This window comes from Lycium ferocissimum, chromosome 5 (genome assembly GCF_029784015.1).
Source record: "Lycium ferocissimum isolate CSIRO_LF1 chromosome 5, AGI_CSIRO_Lferr_CH_V1, whole genome shotgun sequence".
Lineage (NCBI taxonomy): Eukaryota > Viridiplantae > Streptophyta > Magnoliopsida > Solanales > Solanaceae > Lycium > Lycium ferocissimum.
This window is the reverse complement of record NC_081346.1, coordinates 68,398,129-68,426,011: the sequence shown is the minus strand read 5'-3', so window position 1 is coordinate 68,426,011 and position 27,883 is coordinate 68,398,129. Positions and strand designations below refer to the sequence as shown.

General features: G+C 37.0%; 1 protein-coding gene and 1 pseudogene across 1 annotated transcript; both read left to right on the top strand.

Annotated features, from left to right (window-relative positions):
* The first annotated feature begins 8,180 nt into the window (after positions 1-8,180).
* On the top strand, positions 8,181-12,126 carry LOC132057178 (peroxisomal (S)-2-hydroxyacid oxidase GLO4-like; annotated as a pseudogene).
* Positions 12,127-16,047: 3,921 nt separating this feature from the next.
* Positions 16,048-17,145, top strand: LOC132057970 (protein FAR-RED IMPAIRED RESPONSE 1-like). Its single transcript, XM_059450545.1, has one exon. It carries the CDS (start codon positions 16,048-16,050, stop codon positions 17,143-17,145), a length of 1,098 nt encoding a protein of 365 aa, XP_059306528.1.
* Positions 17,146-27,883: the final 10,738 nt, after the last annotated feature.

Here is a 27,883-nt window from a genome sequence, read left to right as displayed (position 1 = left end):
TCGGCCTTATGCAACTTCTAGAGTTTTGAGACAATTTAGGAGGACCCAAATTATAACCCCAAGTTGGGGGCATGGGAGATTTCATCATTGATTATGATAGGATAGGACTCCGAAGGCCGGAAATTGCTTGTGTGAGTGGAAAGGTGGCATGAATTAGGGTCCCGATACCTTAGCTCCCGATTTGTTCTATCCGGGTTATGAAGTAGAATACAAGGATTGCTTGAGAGCCAACTTGCAGGGTGCTCTCCCTCCTAGGCCGATTCTTTACGGTTGTGTGCAAGATAAGGATTCACAGGCCGAGATCTGAGCCCGTCTGATTTAGAGAATAGCTGATGATAGAGATGCTAAGTATTTAGAGAAGATTGAGCACGACCAAGCCATTATAGCAAGTTTGAGATATGAGTTGGAGTTCACTAATGACTGTTTAATTGAGCTTGATGATCGGATGAAGAAGACCTCAGATGATGTTGCCCTGATAAGTTTCTTATAGAAGGGTTTTCTGATGGAGGCCACATTGACATCGACCCATCTTCATATCCAGACTATCCTCTGAAAGACGAAGAAGGAAAGCATTGATCGAGCTTCATCATCAGCCACCGGAGGACTTTCTACTGATTTACTTTATGCATTGTCTTTATTTTTATCCTTTTGTACCCCTTCGGGGAGGAATATTATTTTATGATTATGGGGCAATAGTTTGATACAAATGGCACATTGTGTTTCAACAATTAGTATGCCTTGGTTCAAAAGGGCTTAGGAACGCGAATAGTATACTCATACCTGTATAAACTGCTTTATGTGTTTGTTAGCTTCATATGTCCCATTTAAGTGCTTGGTTGATCTCAAGTGCCGACCACTACCCAAAGAAAAAATAAGAAAAATATACCGAATTAGCTATAGACCCGTATTAAATTCAGCTATATTTTCAGAAGTTGAAGATGGATGCTAAGAATGTCCCAGAGCACGAGGCTAGGAAGGAAGGTAAGGGTTCACTTAGCCGCAAGATTCAAGACCTAGAAAAGAAAATTCGGGCGGTTAAGGCCAAGATCAAAGAGGTCGCTAAGTTGATGGATTCAGCGGAAAGCCCGCCCAAAGAACCTGTTGAGATGAAACATCAGGATGAGAACGTTTTGGACAAAGGCAAGGGGATACTCCGGGAGTACATATCCGTACTTGAAGAACAGGATGATGAGGAAGTGGAATCTGACCTATTGGAACCAACTTGGCCATCAAGAGCAGTCGCTTCTGTCGCCCCTGCAAGCCCAAGAAATACCGAAGAGCGAGTAGATTTTGTTTGGCCAGCATCGCCAGATTGGTGGACCATCGCACTCAAGGCCGTGGCCTGCCCTTTCTGCGTCTCACCAAGGCATGTGACGAGTGAAGAGGTTTTTGAGAAGCTCAGGAGTAAGGGAGTGGGTTGCGTTAGCTTCGAAAGGTTACCACCCTGTGCCCTGATCTTTGCACACAAGAGGTGTCTATTTCACCAAGAACAACTAGGCCATACTGCTAATAAATTTTTGGCCCTCAGAAAAAAGGATTATAAGAATGATTGGCGAGAAAAGCCTCACTAAGTTGTGGGCCCCCCCACTCATTATGGGTCCACGACTGTGTTTTCCCGACTGAAGGGATCATGCTGAACACTCATATTTGGCGTTATGACTTCACTGTTTTCAAGGAATCGTATGCCAGCATTTTTCAGAAATTTGTCAGCACCGGGAGGATTAGCCTAATCAGAACTCGGAGAGCTCCCACTGAAGGAACCAGCCAGAGGAGGATGTGTCTTTACCATTCCGGGGCCCTTGGGCACGACATTGAGGAGTGTGAGGCTTTTAAGTTTGAGGTGGAACATTTGGTCCACACAGGCAAACTCTAGGGGATGCTCTCGCCGCAGTATTAGAAATCAGGCCCTGTGGGCCGGGAGAAGGGTTGAAAGGACAAATAACCTGTTCTGATCTCTGGGAGAGATCACCTTTTGGGTGAATTTTTAGGGGATCCCATTTTTTGTATTTTTAAACAGATTTGCCCCCTCCCCCCCCCCCCCCTTTATATGTAAAAGGAACTACGCTGACCTGATGTCCCAAGGAGGGATACGTAGGAAGCCTTTATCGAGCCTGGTCACGGGTAGGCTAAATTAGAGAGTCTTTATTTTATGTAAACCGAACTACGGATGGGCCTGATTTCCCGCGGAAGGATACGTAGGCAATCTACGTAGGGCTTGATCCCTATATATTATAAATATATATTCCCCCACTTAACTAGCCAAAATACCCGAAACCCGGTACAAGGGATCAATTAAGCATTTAAATCAAACATATGGTTATTTATGTGCTACGTGCTTTTACTCGTCAACTATGTGTGATATCTTGTTTATCTTTTATTGCCTAACAAGCGATCATTGTTTGATTTTGAGTTGTTCTTTTCTTATAGAAGAAAAAGTTGATTCGTGTTCACACTGGCATACTTCATAAGATCAAAAGCTGCAATAGCATCCCTGTCCTAACAAGATCGAGACAAAGCAAAAATGACGGGTACTTCTAAGAATAAGACTAATAAAACTGATATCACTCTTAGAGAGTCACGCCTACAAGAAATGCCCGAGTCCTCGCCTGCTGAGGACGTTATGAACATGCTGTTTGAGAAGATCACCGACCTCCAAGACAATGTCGCGCGAAATGAAGTACTAATGCTGCCCGAGAGACACCTGCTGAAACTAGAAGGCCTCTGCCGCCTTTTCCATCTCTGAGCTTATCGTTACCTGATCACTTTCCCACCCACCCCACTGTAATCACCATGCCATTCACCCCAAACCCAGTCCCTGATGGACACATTGGTACCTCGTACCATACCCCACCACTACCCAATACTACTCGAGTCCTCGGGACCACTCACTCCGTTCCTTCTTATCAAACACCACAAAATATCCACCCTAGCTTCACTATAAAACTGAGCGCCGTCTTCCTACCAACTATCAAAATTGCCCACATCCACCAAAACCACCCCACACATCCAACTGTCTCCTTCCACAGATTTGTCACCCCAAACACCTTCTCACCCGATCACTAAGAAGTTGATCACTATGAAGAGATGAAAAAGGCATGGAAAGTCGAGCAAGAGAAACAAGAGGAAAAGCTTGAGCACAAAATGATCTATGAGATACTGCGCATAGCTACGGGTTTGAGTTACGATGATCTGTGCATGCACCCAAATTTGGACTTGCCCGAAGGCTTCAAGGTACCGCATTTTGAAATGTGTAATGGAATGGGCAACCCTAAAGCCCACTTGCGAGCTTACTGCGACAAACTGGTTGGTGTCCGAGATAATCAGGCACTCGTTATGAGGTTGTTCAGCCGAAGTCTGACCGGAAAGGCCTCTGAATGGTTCACGGCACAAGATATACGCTGCTGGACCACATGGGAAGATATGGCTGTAACCTTCATGGAAAGGTTCCATTTCAATATGGAAACAATACCAGATCGGTACTACTTGGAAAACCAAAACTCATTTACTTTTATTCCGAACTACGTTTCGACCTGATTCCTGCTGCGACAGGATACGTAGGAGCTCTTTGAGCTCGGTCACACCAAAAGAAAAACCTAAGAAACCCCTAGGAAGCCTCAGAGATAGGACTTCAAGAAGGACACAGGATCAACACGAAGAGATTATCGCATGCATAACTGGGGCAGAATTTTTGAGAGGGTCTTAAAAATTCGTGCCGCCAGCCCGTCATAAAGAGTCAGCCAACCTAGAGTCTCACCCTTCAAAGACAATAGACTGGGAGCAGAAATTTTGAGAGAACCTCAAACTTTCCTACAATCCAGAAGATTCGGCTCGAGAGTTCACCAGCCAAATAGATTTTAACTGGGCCAGAATTATTGAGAGGGTCTCAAAAATTCCGCACAAGGAAATAAGGGAGCCTCAGTCATCAGAGAAAGATTTTTCCTCATTCGGGAACGCATGTCATGACAATTAATTTTACAGTTTTAAAACGATGCATTTATGATTTTCCTACATAACTAAAATAAATTCATCTTTCGAATACCGAACCCAAGGGGATTTGAGTCTAGAAAAGCCAGCAAAGCCAAAAATGCGGCTAGCGCCAGCAATGCGAATCAACTTTAATAGGGAACTAACCGTCGTTTTGATGCAAGTTCCCAGGTTGTCAGGAGGACCACCCATTTTTCTAACTTTGTTTCATGTGTAGGAAAATGGTTCGCCAGAAGAGATTAGGGCCATCGAATTGGGGCCACCGCTAGAGACTGAGTTTCCGAAAAGTATTAGGCCACAAGGGCTATAAAGGACTTGAATGCTACAAGGGCAAGCATCCGGCCACGAGGGCTATAAAGGACGTGAGCGCATAAGGGAAAATATCCGACCAAGAGGGTTGCAGCAAAGCAATACGACATATCTGACCATGAGGGTCACGACCGACATAAAGAACGAAAGAAAGACAATTTAGCCAAAGGGGCCGTATCTGTCGATTTTATTTTTGCCATAAGGGCCATGCATGTTTTTTATTTGCCATGAGGGTCATCATATTTTCTTATCCGCCATGAGGGCCATTCATGTTTTTTTATTTGCCATGAGGGCCATCATATTTTTACCTTTTGCCATGAGGGCCATTCATATTTTCCTTTTGCCATGAGGGCCATCATATTTTTTCCTTTTACCATGAGGGTTATTCATATTTTCTTATTCATCACGAGGGCCATATTCATACAAACATGCCGAGAGGGCCATGTTCGTGCAAACATGTCGAGAGGGCCATATTCATGCAAACATGCCGAGAGGGCTATATTCATACAAAATATAATTTCTGGTACATATTTAATGACGTGGCAGTAAATTATTAAAAAATATCATAAAATATTAAAATCAATAATTAAATTTATATATTTAGGATTCAATTCGTCATAATTAGTGCATATAATACTGAAATTTAGGATATTATTCATCAATAATACATAAAAAGAATTAACTTAAATAATATATCTCAAGTAATATTGCAAGACATAAATAATAATAGAAAAAGTTACAATTTGAGAACTTTTTGAGCAAAAAAGTGTTATACCTCGAAAATTATTGCGTCATTTGCGTCGTAAGTAAACTAACGTAAGCCCGGAGAGGTTGTTGGACCCTTATAAGGTTAAGAAATACTTTTAACAAGTGTTAAGCAAGTGTCTAAATGTTTCGGAATCAAGCGAATTGAAGGAATTAAGTTTGTCAAAACTTTGGGAAAACTTGGCAGAATTTTGGACAGGAAATTTTGGTGCAAATTGAGAGAGACATATCTCCTAGGATATGAGGATTTACAAAATCCATAACCTATGTAAATTGAAGTTCAGCAAGTCTTCTTTCCAATGCAACTGGCAGATCGCAATTCTGAGAAGTACGGGAAAAAGTAAGGCCTGTACAAAAATGTACGTCCTGTATATTTTGGACTTACCTTACCTGAAATTTGCAGAAAGTCACCTCCAACTATGGGATGAACAGTAGCACGTACTTGAAAGTATGGGATGAACAGTAGCACGTACTTTGAAAGTATGGGATGAGCAGTAACACATACTTTGCCCGAATTTTCCAGAAATTCAAGTCGGTGGACTTGGCTTATATATTAATTTCCCCATGACTTAGGCCTCATTTTTCACCAAAAATAAATCCCTAATGTCTCTCTAAGTTTCCCTTAACATTCATAAACATTCCAAATCAAATCAAGAGAAGATCAACCTTGAAAACCTAAGTTAAATTATGGAAGTTGGATGTTCTTGCTTTCACTTAGAGTTGTGGGGATTAAGTCTTGGACCAAGTTGTGCGAGTTGAAATTCTTCAAATACAAGGTATGTTCTTCATCTTATCTCTTATGTTAAGTTGATTTGAAGATTTAACAAGTCTTAGAAAGTGAAAAGAGTTATGGGGAAAAGTTCAAATATGGATTGATGATATTTTGAGTTGTAAATTAATTTGAGCTATAATTATTAGTATGTTATGAGTATAATCTTGCTATGAGGGGTAACAATGATGATGAGGAAGTATTGTATACAAGTGTATAAGGGATTATGTTGAAGTTGTTATTATGGATTGACTTTGAAGTTGTTATTATGGATTGATTATGAAAAGAAGTTTTGGGATTGAATTGAGCATAATTTGAATGTAATCTTTTGATTATGGAATTGTTGATGTTTTTATTGTGGTTTTGGATTTGTCTTTTGAGTTGGAGGAAATAGAAGATATAAGGGGAAATGCTGCCCAATTTTTATTAGCTCATTTATTAATTTAGTTTGACCACATAAGCGTTTCAATGACTTACTCGAAGTGCGAATCATCTTAAATGTAGATTTACGAGCCCGGAAGGATATGCGTTGAGTAGTTCAGGAGATGACGAGGTATGTTAAGGCTAACCCTTTCTTTCTAAAGGCATGATTCCCTTATTGTGAACCCATACATGATATCCAGAATGTCCTATTTCCTAGAATTGCTAGAAACTCATAATTCTCAAGGTTCCTATGCTATTGTTGATAAGAGTTTCTTATGATGATGATGATTCTATTTCTAAAGATACCAAAGCTTATAGTTCTTGATGTTCTCGTCATATTATTGAGCTTGTTCCATGATTATTGATTTTATTCATTGTTGTTGATCTCATCTTATAATAATTGTTCTTTAAAGGTGAGATATAGCGATGATAATGATTCCATAACAGAAATCGGAGGTTTACCGACCTTACGTCACTCCGATAGAGTGGTAACGTTTTATTTGGGCTCTCATGCATGCTTTATATATATGTATGTATTTTCTCACACCGAGCCGCGCTATAGTCGGCCGGGTACGGCACGTAGATGTGCACACCACTGCAGTGGGTACGTTATAATGATACCCCGGATGCGGGATGATATGATATATGGATCGGGCTGCACGTTCCGCAGCACTAACATTTATGGATCGGGCTGCATGTTCCGCAACACTAACACTTATATATGTATGTATGAATTTTTTTTTTTTTTAAAAGCTAAGCATGCATGACTTCTGCCTTAAGAGGCATTCAGATGTACAGGTTATCTTTCTTATCTCATGTTACTTTCCATATCTTTTTATTATGTTGTTATTTATGCCTTACATACTGAGTACATTATTCGTACTGACGTCCTTTTGTTTGTGGACTTTGTGCTGCGTTCATGCCCGCAGGTAGACAGGGAGACGATTCAGACTCATAGGCTGTTTTCTCAGCGTTGTACAGGAGCACTCCACTTGTTCTGGAGCTACAAATCAGTTGGTATGGTTCCTTGTGTACAGATGGGTATGGCGGGGTCCTGTCCCATCCTTATTATGTTATGAATTCCATGTAGAGGCTCGTAGACAGATGTGCACAGTTAGATGTCTTTTGACCTCCTTAGTCTATATTTTGTTATATCATTTTGAAAGCCTTGTCGGCTTGTATGCATGGGCCCAGTTTAATGACGTATATATGTGTATAGTTCTTTCGGGCTTGTGTTCCTACAGATTATGGGATATATTAGCTAGCACAATGGCCCACTCAGGTATGAATATGAGATGTATGTATGTTTTGTGGTACTCGATAGGTTAGCTCCGGGTGCCCGTCATGGCCCTTCGGTTGGGTTATGACAAAATGGTTGCTGAAGAATTCCCCTAGTAATATTGAAGATGAAATTGAGGCCGAAGGAGAGATAATGTCATCGAGATAGATTTTATATTCTTAGAATAACTTTTATTTTTTATTATTTATGCCTTGCAATATTACTTGAGATATATTGTCTAAGTTCGTTATTTTTATGTATTAATGATGAGTAATATTCTAAACTTTAGTATTATATGCATTAATTATGATGAATTGAATCATAAGTAAATAAATTTAATTATTGATTTTAATTTTTTTAAGATATTTAAAAAAAAAAATTATAACTGACACGTAATTAAATATATACCGGAAATTACATTTTCGGCTAAAATGACTGTGGAGGCCAATTAATCAAAGTTGAGGGACTATAGAGGCCAGTTACCCAAAGTTGAGTGACTTTTGGAAGACAACAACGTTGAGTGACTATAGAGGTCACTTACCCAAAGTTGAGTGACTATGGTGCCCAATTACCCAAAGTTGAGTGATCATATAAGCTTCTAGATACTTGATACGTGAATTCTTAACTGCATCCTACACCACTAGTAACCTCAAATTCTGCTCTTAAAAGAAGACAAAAAATCTACAATGAGAGCAATTTAACATACGAATGCTTTTTGTGTGCAGGCTAAATGGCAGGTGAACCAGTCAATGTGAATGAATTTGAAGAGCTAGCAAGGCAAGCTCTTCCAAAGATGTAATATGACTTCCTTGCTGGAGGAGCTGAGGACCAGTACACACAAAAAGAAAACATCGAAGCATTTGTTTGAATCATGTAAGTTTCTAATTCTTGCTCTTGATTCGGCAACGTAGATCGCAGCACTAACCTTGTAGAAACTCAGTATTCGGCCAAGAATACTTGTTGATGTTAGCAAAATATACATGTCAACTATTGTACTCGGTCACAAGACGTCGGCCCCAATTATAGTTGCCCCAACTTCCTGTCATCAATTGGCACATCCTGAAGGTTCGGATAAAATTTAATTAGTACACTATTCTGTTAGCTGAACGTACCGTGAAGCTCTTACTCCAGAAAAATGTTTTATTTATGCCAGGAGAAGCTGCAACAGCTAGAGGTGCTGCAGCATGTAATATTATCATGGTAATATTTTCTAAAAAACAGATCAATTTCTAATTCTGGTGTGTGGATGCTTAATTCTCTTGGATATAGGGATTGGCATTTACGTCTACATGCACAGTGGAGGAGGTTGCTTCAAGCTGCAAGGCTGTTCGCTTCATTCAGACTTTCGTAACTTGTTATTCCCAGTTCTCATGATCTCCATACATCTTTACTGATTTTTGTGTTCTATTAACAGATATGTAATTTATTCTATGTCAATAGGCTTTCAAGAGAGATATAACAGCAAATATCGTAGAGAGAGCTGAGAACAATGGGTTCAGGGCTATAATTCTCACTGCTGATACTCCAAGGATTGGTAGAACGGAGGCTGATATCAAGAATAAGTAAGTTGTATTATACAACTTGTATATCCAATTGTTGAATTCATTACTCAAATGGTCACTCAACCATAAACTCATCTTTCTTTTGTTTGCAACAGAAAAATCACTTAACTATGCATATATCACTCAAAAGGTCACTCGATTGGCCAAATACCTATTTTACCCTCTAAATTATCAACCTTTACCCTTTTTTACTTTTTAAATATTATGATATTTTTTCTCTTTTTAATCTATATTATGGACAGGCAACATGCAACATTTATTGTGATGTTGGAAATGAACATTTATCATTGTCAACTGTAGAAATGTAGATAGCTGAAAGGAATTGTACACTTAGCTATTTAAGTGGTATACAGCTAATACATTGTCAGGAAGTTGTTAGGTTAATTAGTTGGACAGCTATATTTTCATTCAATTCAATCATTTTAGATATATTAAAAATAAAGAAGTGGAAAACAATTTTCAAGCATATATAATGTTGGAATAATAAAACTATTAAGCATAATAAAAGAATTAATTAAAATAATTTGTTCATATCAATAATTTTGAATAATAATTACAAAAACTAAAAAATAAAATTAAAACATATATTCAATGCATGTAATGTAATTTTTAAAAATTTAAAATAGATGTATATTGTATAATATTTATATATGATTGTGCTCAATTATTTTATTATGATTCTATTATATATGCTTGAATTTTTTTCGCTTTTTTAATTTATAAATAAGATTTATGTGTTTTGTGGTTAATCCATAATATAGATTAAAAAGAGAGATATAATATTTAAAAATTATAAAAGATAAAAGTTGATAACTATAGGTAAAATAGGTATGTTACCGGTTGAGTGATCTTCTGAGTGATATACACATAGTTAAGTGACTTTTCTGTTACAAGCAAAAGAAATATGACTTTATTAGATAATTTCGGATAGTTGAGACCATTTGAGTAATGAACTCCCAATCACTGTTCTTCAAGTCTAGGTAAAATCCTTTTCATGATTCATCTTCATTGTAATTCCGGAAGTTGTCGGTTTCATCAGTCTACTGTACTTGAGAAATTTTATTTTTTGGTAATCCTGTGTTGATCTATTAAGAGAATTAATGCAGGATGATCCCACCTCCTGTCAAGAACTTTGAAGGTCTTATATCAGCTGAAGTTGTTTCTGTAAGTAAAGCCATAAACATTCTGGCTTCACTATAAGCAATTATCAGACAAATTACATGTTAAGCTGAACAGCAAAACTTGAAAATCCTGAAAGAAAGAGTCTAATTTTGCAGGACTACAATGTCTCAGATTAGACGGTTCCTTCTGCTATAAGCATTAGTGTTCGTTTTTTTTTTTTTTAGTTTAACACGCAGAAATGCCATAATTCACCATCGATATATCAACTTGAAAATAGTGTATACTAGGCTTACCAATCCTCAGATAAAATTCTGCAGGACAAAGACTCAAATGTTGAAGCTTACGCCGCAGAAACTCTTGAGCCTTCGTTTTGCTGGAAGGTAAAAAATTTAAAAATAAAGGGTGTGTTTACTAATTACCAATTTTCCTATGTTTGGTTGGTCAAAATGTTTTGAAATTTTTTCTAGGAAAACAAGTTACTTAAAAATGATTTCTTTAATGGAAGTAGGGAAAACAAGTTCCATAAATGACCTTCCAAGTTCATTGACTCCTCCCCACCAATCCAATGCCCCTAATCCCCATCCCTTGACCATCTCATCCTCCGCCACCCCCCAACCCCCAATCCCCACCCCATAGTGTTTTGCTAAACTACACATAAATGCTCTTGGGATGATAATTGTTTGCTTACTTACCAAACATTTTTCATGAAAAACATTTTCCTTTGTACCAAACACGCCTAAATATATGTGTACCTTAATATCACATGAGCAGATCATATGATGAAATACAGTCGTGGTCCTTGAATGCAATCTTTTTGAGGTTGTCAATGTATGTTAAAATATGTAAAATTGAGCTTAAAGGTACATTAGAGAAGGATCAGATCTAGTTTCACAGTTTTTTAGAGTTCAATACAAATATGATCCCCATATATTTTTCTGTATCTCCACAAATATTTCAGGATATAGCGTGGTTAAAATCAATTACCAAGTTGCCAATTCTGATTAAGGGCATTCTCACCGGTGAAGATGGCATACTCACTACTTCCAATTCTCCTACCAATTGATCATTTTCATCTAAAAATTTGGCATATACTTTACGTATTATTTTTTGCAGCAATCAAAGCAATTGAAGTAGGGGTTGCAGGAATTATTGTCTCTAACCATGGAGCTTGCCAACTAGATTACACTCCAGCTACTATTTCTGTTCTTGAAGAGGTGAAATATGTTATTTGAAGTCTTAAAATTCAAGATTTATATACTTGAAATCTTGAATCCAAAGTCTCTTTGGTATATCCACTGACTTCCATATATTCCTCCATAATGTCCAATGGTTTTAGGTGGTCCATGCTGTTCAAGGTAAAGTACCGGTTCTGTTTGATGGGGGAATTAGGCGAGGAACAGACATATTCAAGGCGTTAGCGCTAGGCACAAAAGCTGTTATGGTAAAATTAATGATTTAAAAGAAATGGATTATATACACTGACAATGTAAATAAATTTTACACCACAATCTGTTGTAGTAGGTTATGTCTTATTTTCCGAGTAATTTCCGCTTATTATGGACAGCTAACTGTAGGATAGTGTAAGAATTATAAAAATTTCCAAGAATCTACTTGTTTAAGATCGACTTTCTTCCTTTCTGGGGTCTGCCCCTTTTAACCTAATTCATATTCCTGCAGATTGGTCGACCGGTTGTCTATGGCCTGGCTGCTAAGGGGGAGTCTGGGGTAAAGCAAGTAATAAAAATGCTCAAGAATGAACTTGAGTCTACCATGGCTCTTGCTGGCTGCTGCACTGTGCATGACATTACTAGAAGCCATGTCATGACGGAGAAAGAAAGTTTCCTATCTAGGATGTAGTTTCATGTCTTTCATCCTATGTTTTCTTCTAAATAAATGGCCTAGCCCAAACTCTATAATCATGTTCTGAAGCTTGCATTGCATTATACACACAGTGGTTATCAGTGCTTTTATATGCTTTCTGCTCCTCTCTAATAATTAAATCCTTGTATTGGATTGCACTAATTTCCTTATGGTACTTGCAGTGGCGTAGCCACATATAATAAAATATATGCTTTCTTTCGCTCTCCCACTCTCGCCGTTTTTTCTTTCTGCCAAAACAATTTCATCCATATCTCTTCTCCAATTACCAGCTGCCAGCCAAATTATTTCCTCAACAAGATTACAAAATTTTTAGTTGGAATTATATATCTTGATTCCATGTTTTCAACGACAATCTTTTGCGTTGAGATTAGAGTTTAAAAAGATCCCTTTTCAAATATAATACTATAAGAAGACCAGTGTGCATTGGAAAAATGGCGGATTAGGATGGGATGGGCTGGGTAAATTCCAGTACAACAATGAAGAATTTCAACTTGTTATCAGTCAAACATGGAAAGATCATCTACAAGAATGCCTGCACGTCTTTCAATATCATAGACAAAAATATAAAAAATAGCGAATTTAGCCTTGGCTTCATTAACTTTTCTTGTCTAATTCTATCTGTTCTCATGATAAATGGAACAAAGACACTTTCTACGAGACAACAAAAAGATGACCAAAACGTTACCTTTTTAAAGTGATTTCATCGTTTTGTTGAATAATTTTGATTAAAATATAAATTTATGTTGAATTTAATTTTTCTATAACTATATTTTGTTACAGTAATTATTTTATTGGTATATAATTTAATCAATTTTTATTTGATTGTATATTTATTATATTTAATTATGGATAAATTATGTTCATTCAGATGTTAAGAAAACAAAAAGCTCCTAAATACATATGTCAAAAAATACAGATGTTAAGAAAACAAAAGGCTCCTAAAGTCTTAATCATTCAATATTCAGATGTATATTCAGATTCAGACATTTTAATCTTAATAAAAACAAAAGGCTCCTAAATACATATGTCAAAAAATACATTTTATCTTAGTGAATTTATGGCTTAGACATTGGGTGCCTGCATTTCCAGTGTAAGGCACTGCATACCTTAAAATGTCAATTATATAGATTCTGGACCAACCCCTTTGGTTGACACCGAAGGAAAGTAGAACTCTATAACGACATTGTTTGTTCAGATATTTTTTTGTTGTTATAGCGAAATGTTGTTATAGAGAACATATACTATAACATAACATGAAAAATCAATTCTAAAGAAAATTTGATCATTATAGTGAAATTTTAGTATAAAGAATGATTGTTATACTGACTTTATGTATATTTATTTCATTAAGCATTCAACCGTATAGTTTGATGTTCCGGTGCGGGTAAGTTTTATGGAATAGGTTACCTCTGTTTTCTAAAATCATAGTTTTCTCCGGTCCAAATAAAAATACTACATTTTACTTTTTAGTACTCATTGTTGTTAATTGTTACGTAGGAGAACCAGCCAACTCGTGTGACTATATCTAAATCCTTCCTTGTGCATTAAAAAATAAAAAATCAAGATAAGAATTATAAAATTCACTGGAAGATATGAATAAACAACAACAACAAAGAAAATTGTACAATTTACTTTCACTCATTGTCCCACACATGCTTCTGCACTTCTTTATTGACTCCTCTTGGCATTTTGTATAAGAATGCTGCTAAACGGCACAACCTATTTTGACACAACTAGCACAAATCATGTAAAATGACCACTATTCTTAACTCACAATGGCTCCAAACCAGCCAATTTCCCTCCAATACATAGTAATAATTACTTAGGCACGCTTAAGCATGTTTCCAACACCTAGAACGGATACATACACCTATAAATCTATACGGTCTACATAATATATACAATCTACATAATTTATACGATGGGCCAACTTATAATACTCCAATTTATACCGTATAAATATGTGATAAATAATATATAAAGCCCTAATTGTTTTTTACAACAAAGCCCTCTTTTCAGTGCTCTAATTTTGAGTCACATAATCAATACTATTTATGTGAGGCTACTTTATTCCTCGACAAGTGGACACTTTCTTATTTTAAACGTAAACCAAAAAAGCAATGTTAAATTCAACATTTTTCCTTCCTGATTAGAATGCTTAGCTAGAAACATAAAAAGAAATAAAAACTTAAAAAGTATACAAGATAATGGTAAGAAAACTTGGCACTGCGGAGAATTTTAATTGCAATGTATAAATCTTTTGCTTTCACTATTTCTTTTACTGAAAATTTAAAATAGACTATTTCTCTAAAAAAATTATCTGATCAAATATTCAATTGCAAAATATGTAACAATAACAATCATCGTAGACAATAAGATTTAGCTATATGTATATAAACTAATGTTGGTTCTTGATCATGTAAATGTCCTTATCTATAATTTTATTCAATTAAATTATTCAATTAAAACCATACATATTTTTAACATTTATCAAAAGAAATAAATGCTAAAACAATTAGAGTTTAATCTAACAATAGAAATTCACACATACAATGCTATTTCTGGGTGGTTATTTAAAAAAAATAACCAATAATATCTAAGACCAGATTTTGAGAAATTAACACCGATTATTTAGAAAAAAAATTCCCTCCATTATATAATAGAGATTGATTATTACATATTCTAAAGTGAGAAAATAATATAAAAAGATCAATATCGTTGTTACCATTCTCTAAAAGCTTATTAGGGAGATACTTTTAGTTTTTTAATTTCTTTTCTTTTTAATTCTAGCTAAGAAGTTTAATTAAGGGAAAAGATAGTAATATCTTAGTTACCTTTTTAGTTTTATGCTTTAAAACAAGTAAGTGTCCACTTGTCAAGTAAAAAGATAGCCTCATATAAGTAGGGTTGGTTATGTGACCCACAAAATAAAATTTCTCCACTAAAATATAATACTCCAATTTATACCATATAAATATATGATAAATAATGTACAAAGCCCTATTCCATTGTTTTTTTACAACGGCTGTTTCTTTTCACCTCACTAAAGTGGCTCCAAACAATGAAAATGTCGATAACCAGATAATCGAAACCTTGAATAATGTTTTAGGGATTGAAGGGAATGACATCTTGCTTGTTAATGGTGGTAGAGATGATGAAGATTCAGACGACAGTTTCAATGGTGGTACAAACTCACATTTAGACAGTGAGGATGAAGAGCTAAACGTGTCGGCTCTGGCGGAAGGAGATGGAAAGACAAACATGTTGGCTCTAGCGGAAGGAGATGAAAAGATAAACATGCCGAACCAAGAGGATGAAGGAGATGAAAATTTAAATATGTCGGATCAAGAAGAATATGAAGATCATGGGATAGAAAAGGATGAAGATGGAATGTATGCGCAGACCTTTACTCATCAACAATTTTTACAAGGTCCTATTGAAGGAATGATAGTCAAAAATAAACAATCTATGTTTGCATTTTACAAAGAACACAACAGATTGAAAGGTTTTGGTGTGGTTAAAAAAACATCTAATAAAAAAGGTGTTGATACAACTAGGTATGTCATGTTTGGTTGTGACAAGGGCAGGAAATCACAAAAAAAAAAAAAAAAAAAAAAAAGGCAAAAGGGTTGAATGTAAAGATAATGTTAATGCTATGATGGTTCAAGGCGTGTTTCTAAGGTGGATCGAGATCATAATCATGATTTACATGCTGGAAATCATGATTTACATACTGGACTATCGCGCTTTATGCCTTCACACAGGGAAGTGATCAGATCTTTGAAGAGGCATCTTGTAGCTCATGACATCGCAGCTTTAAGATCTTCTAAAAGCATACGACTTTTGGAAGTTCAAGGTGGTGGCCCAAAAAAAATGTGATGTACCTTAAAGGACTGCAGAATTACATTCTACAACAGACGAGGCTAAGAACCTTGACCACGGATGGCGAAGCAATGAGCAGTTTTTTTAGTGAAATGCAGATGAAGGATAGAGAGTTTTACTACTCAGTTGACCCGGATAATGCTGGCAAGCTCTGGAACGTCGTATGGGTTCATACATACTGTAAGTATGTATATCTTGAGTTTCACGAAGTAGTATGTTTCGATACAACATACCTTGTGAATCAATGGTGCATGCCATTTGCTTCGTTTATTGGTGTGAATCAACACTGCCAATCCATACTTTTGGGATGTGCTTTGATTACTAGCGAGGACATTGACACTTACAAGTTTTTCTTCACTACTTGGCTTTGTCCCATGCATGGTGTAAAACCAACGGCTATGTTGACAAGCCAATGTGAGAGCATTAAGGCAACTATTAGACAAGTGATGCCAGAAACAATTTACAGGTATTGTATTTGGCACATATTCACAAAGTTGGCTTATAGGTTAAAGCGCGTTCGTGATCATAAAATTGCTAGGAGTGAATTTAAATCCATAGTCCTTGATGCTATTACCATAAATGAATTTGAGGGGAAATGGGGTGAATTTATTGGAAAATATGGCTTAGAAAATAGGAACTGGTTCTCTAATTTGTATTTGGAGAAGGAGAAATGGGTTTCTGTATACTTTAAGCACTACTTTTGGTTTGGTATGTTGTCCACACAAAGGTGTGAGGGAATGCATGCATTCTTCGATGGCTATATCAATGGTCAAAGCAGCCCAAAGCAGTTTGTTGAGCAGTACGAGATAGCCGTGAGAGCCAAGTACGATAAAGAGTTATATGCTGAGAATAGGTCTAGATATACAGAAGCAGGAACTTTCTCTGGATTCGAGTGGAAGTTTCAACTACAAACTCGTTATACTCGTACAATATATGAGCTTTTCATGGTGCAGGTTCAACGGTTGTTTCATTGTGAAATTAGCGTGGCAGAAGATGCTGCAGCATTGGATGGAGTGGAGAAATTTAACATAACAGATTTTTCAATCAAGAATGATTTCAATGGGAATCAGTTTGTGTACGCGATGGAATATAGACCAAGCGGTCCGTATTTGGATTGTAATTATAAAAAAACTTTCAATCTGCTAGGATTGTTTACTGCCATATACTAAAAGTGATGACATACAAGAGGATTCAGAAACTCCCCGATAAGGGTATATAATGAAAAGGAGGAGAAGAGATGTCATTCGTCCCCACTTGAAATAATTCTTTCTTGGAGGTTACCAACTATGATTGATGAGTTCAAAAAATACAATATGCTGAAGAAATGGTTTGACAAAATATGTGATGTTGCATTGGACAGTGAATTGCAATGTCGAGACTTCAAAAATATAATGAAAGCCAGATTTGCGACATATTTAGATTGGGATGATAATATGGTTGAGCCAAACGTTGGTGGTGATGACTCCGAGGATGATGCAACTTACATTAGAAACCCTGGAGAGGTTCGTTCACGAGGAAGGCCACCGACTAATAAATATAGAGCAGGACGTGGAAACAACTTTAGGTGAGGAGGTGGACGAGGTGGCACAAGAACTGGAGATAATGTGTCACGCCCCGAACCATGGCTTGGGCATAACACGTCACTCGATGCCTGACTGCATGTGACTGAGAAAGCCACATGGCTTGCTGACTCAATATGGGCATGAACTGATGCAGAATAATCGATGAACATGCATAATTTAAGTAAAGCGTGGGACCATAAATCATAAGTCTGAAAATATCATAATATGATAATGCAGAATAGTCTGAATAAACATAATAATAACGAGCCAAAATGGCTAGACGACTCCGAATATCTGACATAACATAACTGACTAGTCTATGAAACCTCTATCATGAACCCGAACTGTAAAACATACTTGCTGAGACAAGGCCCCCAGCATACCTTAACTGCATAACTGACATAAATGTAAATAATGACTAAACCCTGAAGAAGATGGGGCTCACCAAAGCTGATACGTGGATGATCCTGCGGCGGTGCGTCATCCTGTAAATTCGTACCTGCATCGTGAAATGCAGGCCCTCGGGTAATAAAAAGGGGACGTCAACACATTGAATGTACTGGTATGTAAAGCAACTGATTGAAATAAACATGACACATGAAATAACATGATGAGAGCTGAAACTGAAACTGAAACCTGATCATGAACATAGGATTTCGCTTAGAATTCATGTATAATCATTAAAATTCACTTGGGAATACATGGGAGGGACTTACCTTGATGTATGAGGGATGAGGAGAAGAGAGAATGGTCGTTCTAGGGCTTGGGGATGTAAAGAATGAAGTGAAAAAGCCGTAAAATGAAGTTTTAAAGTTGTTGTTGGACCTATTTTACACTCACTTTAGGCCCATTTTACGGCCCGTAAATCCTACCGTAGATATGTAATTGTTTGCTGGATTTCTTGGACAATTTTACGATAAAATTTACGGCCCGTAAATAATTTACGGCCCGTAAATTCTGCCGTAAATTGACAGAATACTATTTTAGTAAAATGGACATAACCTTTTGTACAGATGTCCGATTGACCTCTGTAATATACAGTTGGAAAGGTATTTTAAAGATCTATAACTTTCAAGAAGGAAGTTTTCCCAAATTCCGTATAGATGTTTTTCGTATACTCACTTTAAATGAGACCTGGTGCCAACTCACTTGAAAACACGCTCTGTACGGTAGCTTCTGACTTTACATTGCCCAAGGACTCTTCTTATGTATTGATTGGGTTTCAAACACCGTTTCTACACTACTCATATTAGATTCATTATACCCCGTCTTACGAATCAAATCTTAGCCAGAATACACGAGGTGTTACATAATGCGGGTGATAATTGGAGAGGTAGAAGCACTAGATGTGGCGGTGTAGGGGGTGGTAGAAGTGGTGCTACAAGTTGCCAAAGTATGACTGGAGAAACCGACCGACTTGATGTGCATGACTAATTGGAAGTTCCTAGCCCTGTCGGTCCCTCCTTTGTTACCATGCAGTGCATGGTTTGTTTTGTTGTTGTTTTTTTAGTTTTCTTGTTTCCATGTTGCCATGTTCATATTGAATTGACATTGTTATGATGGGTTTAATAAAAAAAATTATGTTTAGTTTATTTGTCTACAATATCTTTTTTTACACGTCAATTGCAATGTCTTTTTTTACACTATTTTGCACTTCAATTAAAATTCCTAAGATCACACGCCAAAAATTGATAGTAAACTTACATTTTAATCAAAGAAAATTTTAAGTATTACACAGAGCGTTAAAACGGCAGACCCTTAACATTTTTTTGGCAAATAATTCATGACTTTTATTTACCAAACTGAGCTTTACAATGCAGGAAAAAAATAACACTGAGCTTAACCAGCCTCAGCCTTCAGTTCCAATTACATCAGTCCCTCTCTTACCTACACACTAGCATATCTAAGCATAGAAATTTAAGCTTGCTAAGTAATTGTTATGTCTTGTAACATTTCATAATTTCAAGTTAGGTGTGAATGTATGAAAACCAGTATTACGTTGATATTTTAGCCATATGAATCCATTCGGGATGAATTCGGGTGATAAACGGTCGTTTGGAAGTCAAACCAAAAAATGAAGTTCTCAAGGCCTTCTAAATTCGTCTAAGTCTGAGACAGTCTGTACTTATGACCAGTTTTCGGGTAATTTCGCTAGGAATTTGAGAAAACTCAAAACATGAAAGTTGTAGGTCTTTGAAATACCTTTCCAACCATATATTATGGAGCTCAAACGGAGTTTTGCGCTGGACACTGGGCAGTCTGCGTGAAGTGCCCTTCAGCTGCGCGATCGCGCACCAGAGGCAGTGTTACTGCCTTTGATGCACGATCAGCTGCGTGAAGTGGGCCTCCAGCTATGTGGTTACGCACCGAAAACCACATTTTAAAGCCCTAACTTCGTTAAATTCATTCGCACTTCGTTTTAAACCAATTTTTCTGAGGAAAAGAACAACAAATAAGTCTCTCTAACCCTAAGGTGAGTCTATACTCAATCTCCATCAATCATACACAAAAGTTCATCTCTTCTTGATCATAAATCATCTCTCCAAACCCTAGGTTCTTGAATATTCAAGAAGAGGAAGAAGAGAGGCGTGTGGAATTCGTCTAAAATGTAAGACTTCTGAGTTTCCTGCGTTTATTGTTAAGTTTGGGTTAGAGTAAAAAGTTCTACAAGGTTAGAATCAGCTAGTGATTCATTGAAGGGTTCAAGAACACGCTTATAGGCTTAGAAAAGCCCTAGTGTTTCTAAACATAAAGAGAGTTCGTAGGAACGAATAAAGCTTTAATCTTTCTCATCTACATTCATTGTATATTGATTGTTAAACCTTGGGAATTCCGTTTTGCTAGCTTTTAGCAGGATTTGAGGTATGTCTCTTTTGAAAACCTTATTTGGACGCATGTCTCTTTTAAAAATCCTTTTTGACTATGAAGGTGATTTGTATGTCTCTTTTTGAACATACTCTTTCGAACGATTTTTATGAACTCTTTGGTTGCGGTTTGTATGCGTGAGGGACAAGCCCACACTAAACCTTTTTTGTGCTATATTATATATACGTATTCATGATTGTATTCCTCTCTAAAGGATGATTGAAAATTGAAATATAAAGCTTTGGTATTTGAATTCGAATTACCCCACAAGGGATGTTTAAACTTGAAATTTGGAAAGTTTAACTATCTCATGTAAACGCTCTATAATGGTTTGTGTTGGACTTAAAACTTGTTTAAAGAAGTGAACCCAGTTTCTAAAACTGAAATGGCTTGGTGTACCCCTATAATGGGATGATGAACATAATCCTTAATGAATAATGTGACTATCATGATATGACTTGATTCGGCTTCTATGCCATGATCTGAGTGATTCAGCTTCTATGTTAAGGTGGTGATTCGGCTCTTTTGCCATGATTTATATTGTTTGTGTTTGGCCTAGCTACTTGGGAGGAAGGGTAGTTACTATGAATCCTAGTGGGGTTAGCCTAGCCATTTGGGAGGAAGAGTGGCCATCGAGGGTTCGTCACCCCGGTGTGGTTTATGCCTAGCCATTTGGGAGGAAGAGTGGTCATTGAGGGTTCATAACCTCGATGTGGTTTTGCCTAGCTATTCGGGAGGAAGGATAGCCGTCGAGGGTGACAAACCCTGATGTGGTGCTTCTATGCAGTTTAGGGAATCTTAAATGGTCGTCCCTTCGTTATAGTGTGTTTGGGCCTGTATAGGCAAGCTGTGCTAGTCCAGAGGACGATTAGCCTTCGTTGCTTCCTAGCCCGAAGTATCTATTGCTGTGTCAGTCCAGAGGACGATTGACCTCCGAGGCGTATAGCCCGGTTCCTCTATTGTTGTGCTAGTCCAAAGGACGATTAGCCTCCGTGATTTCCTGGCCCAGAGTATCAATTGATTGAGTTGCCTGTGAGTGGCTTATTGAGAACACTGAAGTTGTTTTCCTGTGAGTGGCTTATTGGTAATAATGAACTTGTTTTCCTGTGAGTGGCTTATTGAGAACAATGAACTTGTTTGCCTGTGAGTGGGTTATTGATAATAATAAACCTGTTTGCCTGTGAGTGGCTTATTGATAATAATGAACCTGTTTGTCTGTGAGTGGCTTGTTGATGATATTGGCCTCAAATTGGAAAGGCTCAAACTGTAATAAATGGTATACTAAATCGGAAAGATATATATACGTGTCTTGATGGATTTCTATTGATAATGATGAGTTGTACGATTGATATTGTCTTTGGTTTCAAACTATTCTATTGGAACTATTTTCACTAAGAACTGGAAAGACTGGAATTGTACTTAAAGACATAATGAGTTGGAACTAAATTATATACCGATTTATGGTCTCTCTATTTATGGTTGTGAAGTTATTGGTCTATTTTTATCTCTGGATTTCCAATTGTTAGTCGTTGAAATTGTATCACTGATCTTATATAAATACATATTTAGTTATATTACTTATTGTCCTCGAGGCACTCACTGAGTACTCAGTACTCAGGCATATCATTGTTGTTTTTTATGGTATGTTAGGTAACGAAAAAGAGCAGGTACAGACATATCTCGCAGGTTAGGAGTACTTATTGCTTTCAGAAAGGTGAGCCACACATTTGTTCGTGGGTTTTCATTGAGTAAATTATTACTCCTTGGTAGTTTCGGGCTGTGTCCTGAGTTAGTTTATTTTTCTTAGAAGCTCCATAGACAAGTGTCATACTGCGGGTAGATGTTGAAGTCTTCTATGACTTTTTAAGGCATTTGCCACGTTCATAACTATTCATTTATATTAGACTTCCGCTTATTTTGTTCATAATTTTGATCATAAATTTTATTTAGATATTTATCACTTGTTTAATTAAATAATGAAAGATTATCGAAAAAGGGCTTGACATTATTGATTTATAAGGTTCTTTCGACATTGTTCATGACGTTGGATGCCGGTCAAGTCTAGGGTGGGTTTTGGGGCATGACATGTCTACATGTCAAACTGCCTCTAAAATGTACTTCTTGAATGATCATCCTCACTATTGCATCCTCAGTTCTAGGTTGCTGCTGAAAGATCTTAGCATTTCTCTCCTGCCAGAGATGATAGACTACACCTGCTAATGTCATTCTATAAATCACTGCAGCAATGCCTCTTTCTTTACACTGTGTTACCGCCCAGTCCACTTCTTGTTGCCATGCCATAGGTTGCCTAGGAATTCCTTGCCATCTCAGTAGTCTTTGTCATATTCTTGCTGCACTTGCACAATCAAAGAACAAATGAGCTACTGTCTCAGGTGCTCCATCACAAAGAGGGCACTTTGCATCATCAATAACATTAAAACGTCATTATATTTTTCTTTAAACAATCCTATGGTAATGGGGTAAAAGTAGATGGTTCCATTTGTTTTTGAAAAGGCAAAACACCAATATTTTGCATTACATATTGAATAGGAGTGGCTTTTAAATATTTTTGTCAATAATCTACCATGACAATGCTACAAAAGAATTACCTTTGTGGAATAATAATTTTTGACCTTGTTGACTCAGGAAATAATGGATAAAAGTCTATTTTATTTTGTTAAAGTCACTAGGTGTGGCTATTTGATTTACTAAATTTTAGTTTAAAAAATGTCAAGAAATAAGGGATAACAAAATTAGAGATGCGAAATAGAGCAGATGATGCTATTCCAGCAAATTGATTACGCCCTTAGTTTGGAACGTCTAGGTCCTGAGTTCGAGTCTAGGTACGCGCAATTAAAAAAAAATTGATTTTCCTTGAGTTACAACAATGTTGAGGATGCTTTGAAATAGTGTATTTTTTTAAGTATGTCTAAACCTATAAAACATTCTAATTAATTAATACGATAATATGCAAAAAATGAGCAAAGAAACCTCTTTATCAATTTCGAATGAGATTGAGATGTGTATAGACCCGTTTGGTCTTTATAGTTATCTTTGGTGTTTTTGCCCATTCCCGAGCATTGATTAGCTCGCTTTTGACCTGAGGGGACCGATGATACGCTTCCCGGGGCGTCTAGACCAAATTCAGGCAACTTCGGTGAAAATATAGGCTATAAGTGAAAAATGATTGACCCAAAGTTGACTTTTGGGCAAACGGACCTTTTTCGAAATTTCGTCAATTCCGAGAGGTCCGGATGGTCGTTTAGAACCTGTATATGTAATTGGTTCGGTTCCCAGAGCATTCGGATGCATTTCGGGAGGCATTGGGGGTTGACTCGGTCAACGAGACCTCCGTTTAAAATTTCGAGACCACGAGCGTGTTCGCAGCGTAATTTTGTGTGGGTTTAGGTGGTCGAGTTGTGAGCAGATGACCTCGGGAATAATCCGAGATTTCGATTGAAGATTTAGAAAATGGGGAGGGGGGGATTTTGGTGTCTGTTGCCTGCAATGGCGGCACCAGAGCGCCCCAGCGGCACCGCTGTAGCGGTGTGATGACCACTGGGGCGGACATGTATACTGTTGCCCATACCGCTGTGGCAGTTTCCTAGCCGCTGTAGCGAAATCTCGACCGTCGTGGCGGTGACGGGCAGTTATTTTTCATTAAATGTGTCTTAAATAAGTCTTAGACCCTCATTATTTTTCATCTCGATATTTGGGCTTGAGGAGACTGTTCTTGGAGATAATTTGGAGAAATTCTTGGAGGTAAATCTTGCCTAATCCTTTACTCTTCCTTAATCACAATCATCTTAGACTTCCACCTTCCATTTAACAATCCCTTAGAGATGGAATTTGAAAGAGGGTTTCGAAGAACATTTTCCCTAAACTATTAAGGATAAATTAGTGATGATTATGTTAAATAGTGACTGATCTAAGCTCATTAAACATATAGCTTCCACTTTTAACGTTGAATTTCGGAATCAAAGACTTAGGGTTTATACCCAATTTGGGGGTTTTGCTTGAAATAAAAAATTAGGCTAATCCTTGAGCTAAATTAACAATTGGTGGTTGGGTTATGAATACCTAGTACTTAATTTGGTATTTTGCCCCCGAATTTCCGTTTTGCCCTTGTGGGCCCGTTTCCCCAAATTCTAGGGTTAAAATGGACCGAATTGAAATAGTAGCAATATTAGTATCATTCTTCATGATTTCTAATATAGAATTCGATTATGCTTAGACTACTTTGGTTCCGAGGTTCAGCGGAAGGGCAAAGCAAAGGAGTGAGTTGTTGGTGTTGCGGTTCGACAGTCCAAGTAGGTTATGGCTTACCTTTAGTAAGACTTCGCATAGCGAAGCACATATTTAGAATATAATGTCGGAGACAGCACATGAACCTTCGGGTATGAAGCCGGGTTGGATATTACCTTAGGTTGGGCCCTGTTGTGTGTTGGGACTAGCTATCCTGTTATGTGTTTTGATTGTTCTGTGGTGATGGTTTTGATGCCCTAAGTAGTGGTAGAGTTTGGAATCTGTGTTATCGTCCTGATTGAGATAGATTCGCCATACCCATTGTTGGTATTGTGATATGATACATTATTGGCATACCCTTTTGTTGGTACTTGTGATATTGATATATTGTTGGCATGCCATTTGGTATTGTGATATGATACATTGTTGGCGTACCCCTTTGTTGGTACCTGTGATATTGATATATTGTTGGCATACCATTGTTGGTGTTGTGATTTGATACCTTGTTGGCGTACCCCTTCGTTGGTACTTGTGATATTGAACTTGATTATTGATAATTAATATACGCATTGCACGCATTCTCACACATTCATGATGCATGGCCGATACCCAGTGATGATCAGGTGTCATTGATTGAGTAAACTGATATTTTGATAAACTCTTTACTTGAGTGATTGTGAAAAGACCGATGTCCGAAGATCAATTTTGGAATCGTTGATTGTATGAAAATGATATTGACCAACTTTTTTACTTGAGTGATTGTGCGAAAGCCGATGTCCGAGGTTCAATTCCGGAATCATTGATTGTGTGAGACTGATATATGACAGACTCTTTTACTTGAGTGATTGTGAGAGGCCGATGACCGATGATCTATTCAGGCATCGTTGTTGCATGGCTGATTCTAATGATATTCCGGAATCGTTGTTAGTACATGGGCTCCGCGGGTCCCCCAAGGTGGTGCCGGTGAGACTCCCTTGTGAGCGGTAGCCGTGGTCCCGTCCGTACGGTTGGGCAAAGATTCGGGATCAGTGGCACTTAGACTTCGTGAGTCACGCTGGGTTGTGCTACCAAGACGCCAATATTTCCGTCCGGAGTACATGTGTACACCTCATTTGCATGGCATTACATTTTATTCATTCCATCATTGCACTGCATTGCATTAGGACTTGATTAAGATGTTTGGTGATTGAATTGTGATGATTGGATTGGATCAGATATACTCATACTTGACATATTCAGGTTTAGATGCTTACATAGGTGATGACGGATACTCGGTTGTGATTATATTGTCTTATGCTTGGTTGGTTTATTTGCTTATCTGCTTTATTGTCAGAATTGTGTTAACTATGCTTAATCGGCCGATGATGCCTACCAGTACTGTTGTTGTACTGACCTGCACTTGATGCATTCTTTTATGAATACAAAGTACCAGGTCGGATATACTTCTTTGACCCGTGGCTGATCGACTCTTCAGCTTCCATTGGAGTTTTCAGGGTGAGCATGGTGTCGGCTGACCTTGAAGACTTTCCTATTATATGTCTTTGATTCAGAGACATAGATATTATGTATTAGTACTTCCAGATTGTATTATTCTCCCTAGATGCTCTTGTATTATTCAGACTAGACCACGGGGTATTTACTGTCTTTCGCACTTTTTACTATTATTTGTCTATATATATCGTGAGACTTATGTATTTATTGATTTTCACTACTTAACTTTCATCAAATTATATATTGGTTCATTGTTGGGATGAGGGTTCGCTTACCGAGGTGCCCGCACGGCCTAGGCTAAATGGGTCGTGACAAGATGACATGAACTATTTGAGTTCCAAACGATTTTGCAAGGATTTTGTTTAGATATACACGTTAATAGGTATTGATCATTTGAGTGATTTTCCAAAGTAAGCATGCATAGTGTTCACAGCAGCTCAAGGTGCATTGAGAAGGTACTCTTTTTTGGTTAAATAATAAAATATTACTAATGAAAATGATTAATTTTTCATTGGTTGAAAATTTGTTGTACAACACCATGCTTTCATGACAAACCAACTATATATAACTAGGGTTACACTTTTGTGTAACTTCTACCTTAATGTTATTTGGATCCAAACGACATTCTCTTTCTTTTAGCTGACTTTCTAAGTTAGAAAGCTCATTTTATAAAACTCGGCTTATAAATATATATATTTGACATTTGTAAGTTTATATATGTCTTTTTTATATTAGAGGAAAACCATAAAACCTTTTAATTTGCTAAAATACGTAAGTAAAATTAAAATAAAAGTGGTATCAGAGCTAAGTTTGACGTAAAATAAGCTCTGATACCACTTTTAAATAATATTACAGATATAAAGTAAAGTAATAGTAATTAAATTTAGTAGGTGCCGTTCTTTTGCATTCTATTTTTGGCTTCTTAATAGGCGTGTCAAGTTAATACATAACAAGTAAAAATAGACAGAATGAGTGACACATTAATTTTGACAAGAAAAAAACTATACATAATACACCTACTGTATTTACCAAAAAAAAAAAGAGTGGTTGAATGAATTAGAGAGAAGAGTTGAATGAATTAAATATAGTGGTTGGATGGTTGTATTTTCACCTATATAAATCCCCATAGTCTTCTATTTTATTCCATCACATAGTCACAAACGAATTCACTCCATCACAAATGAATTCAACCCATAGTCACTCAAACAAAATACCACCTATCCAAGGTTACACTATTTTTTTGTATGAGAAAATATTGACCAAATCCTATATAGAAAACGATGATTTCGTAAGTTTTTATTTCTTATTTTTTGTTTTCTATTATTTTGTTATTGCTTCTAATACTACTTGTTTGTACAGATTCTTCCAACTATGGATGTTCTTCCACAAGTTGACAAAGAAGCCGTTGTTTATACAACAATGGCGCTTTCTTCATGAGTTACAAGATCGGCAGAAAAGTGCGCCTCAACAACGAATAGAAAGGGTTTGTTGATGCAAAAGGCCTAAGGGAAGGGATTGAGTTGCATTTTCAAATTTGTGATTTTGAGGATCACCTCCACTTCATTGTTACTAAAGTAAAGAAGATGGAGATCATAGATACTGATTAGGTCGTCTCTTTCTATTTATGAAAAATGATATTTGGTTTGGTTTGCTTTGTTTTCGTTTACTTAATGAAGTATAGTACTTCCAGATTGTATTATTCTCTCTAGATGCTCTTGTATTATTCAGACTAGACCCTGGGGGT

Excerpts from the sequence above, each read along its gene's own strand:
- LOC132057970 (XM_059450545.1), top strand. The coding sequence starts at position 16,048 with ATGAGCAGTTTTTTTAGTGAAATGCAGATGAAGGATAGAGAGTTTTAC.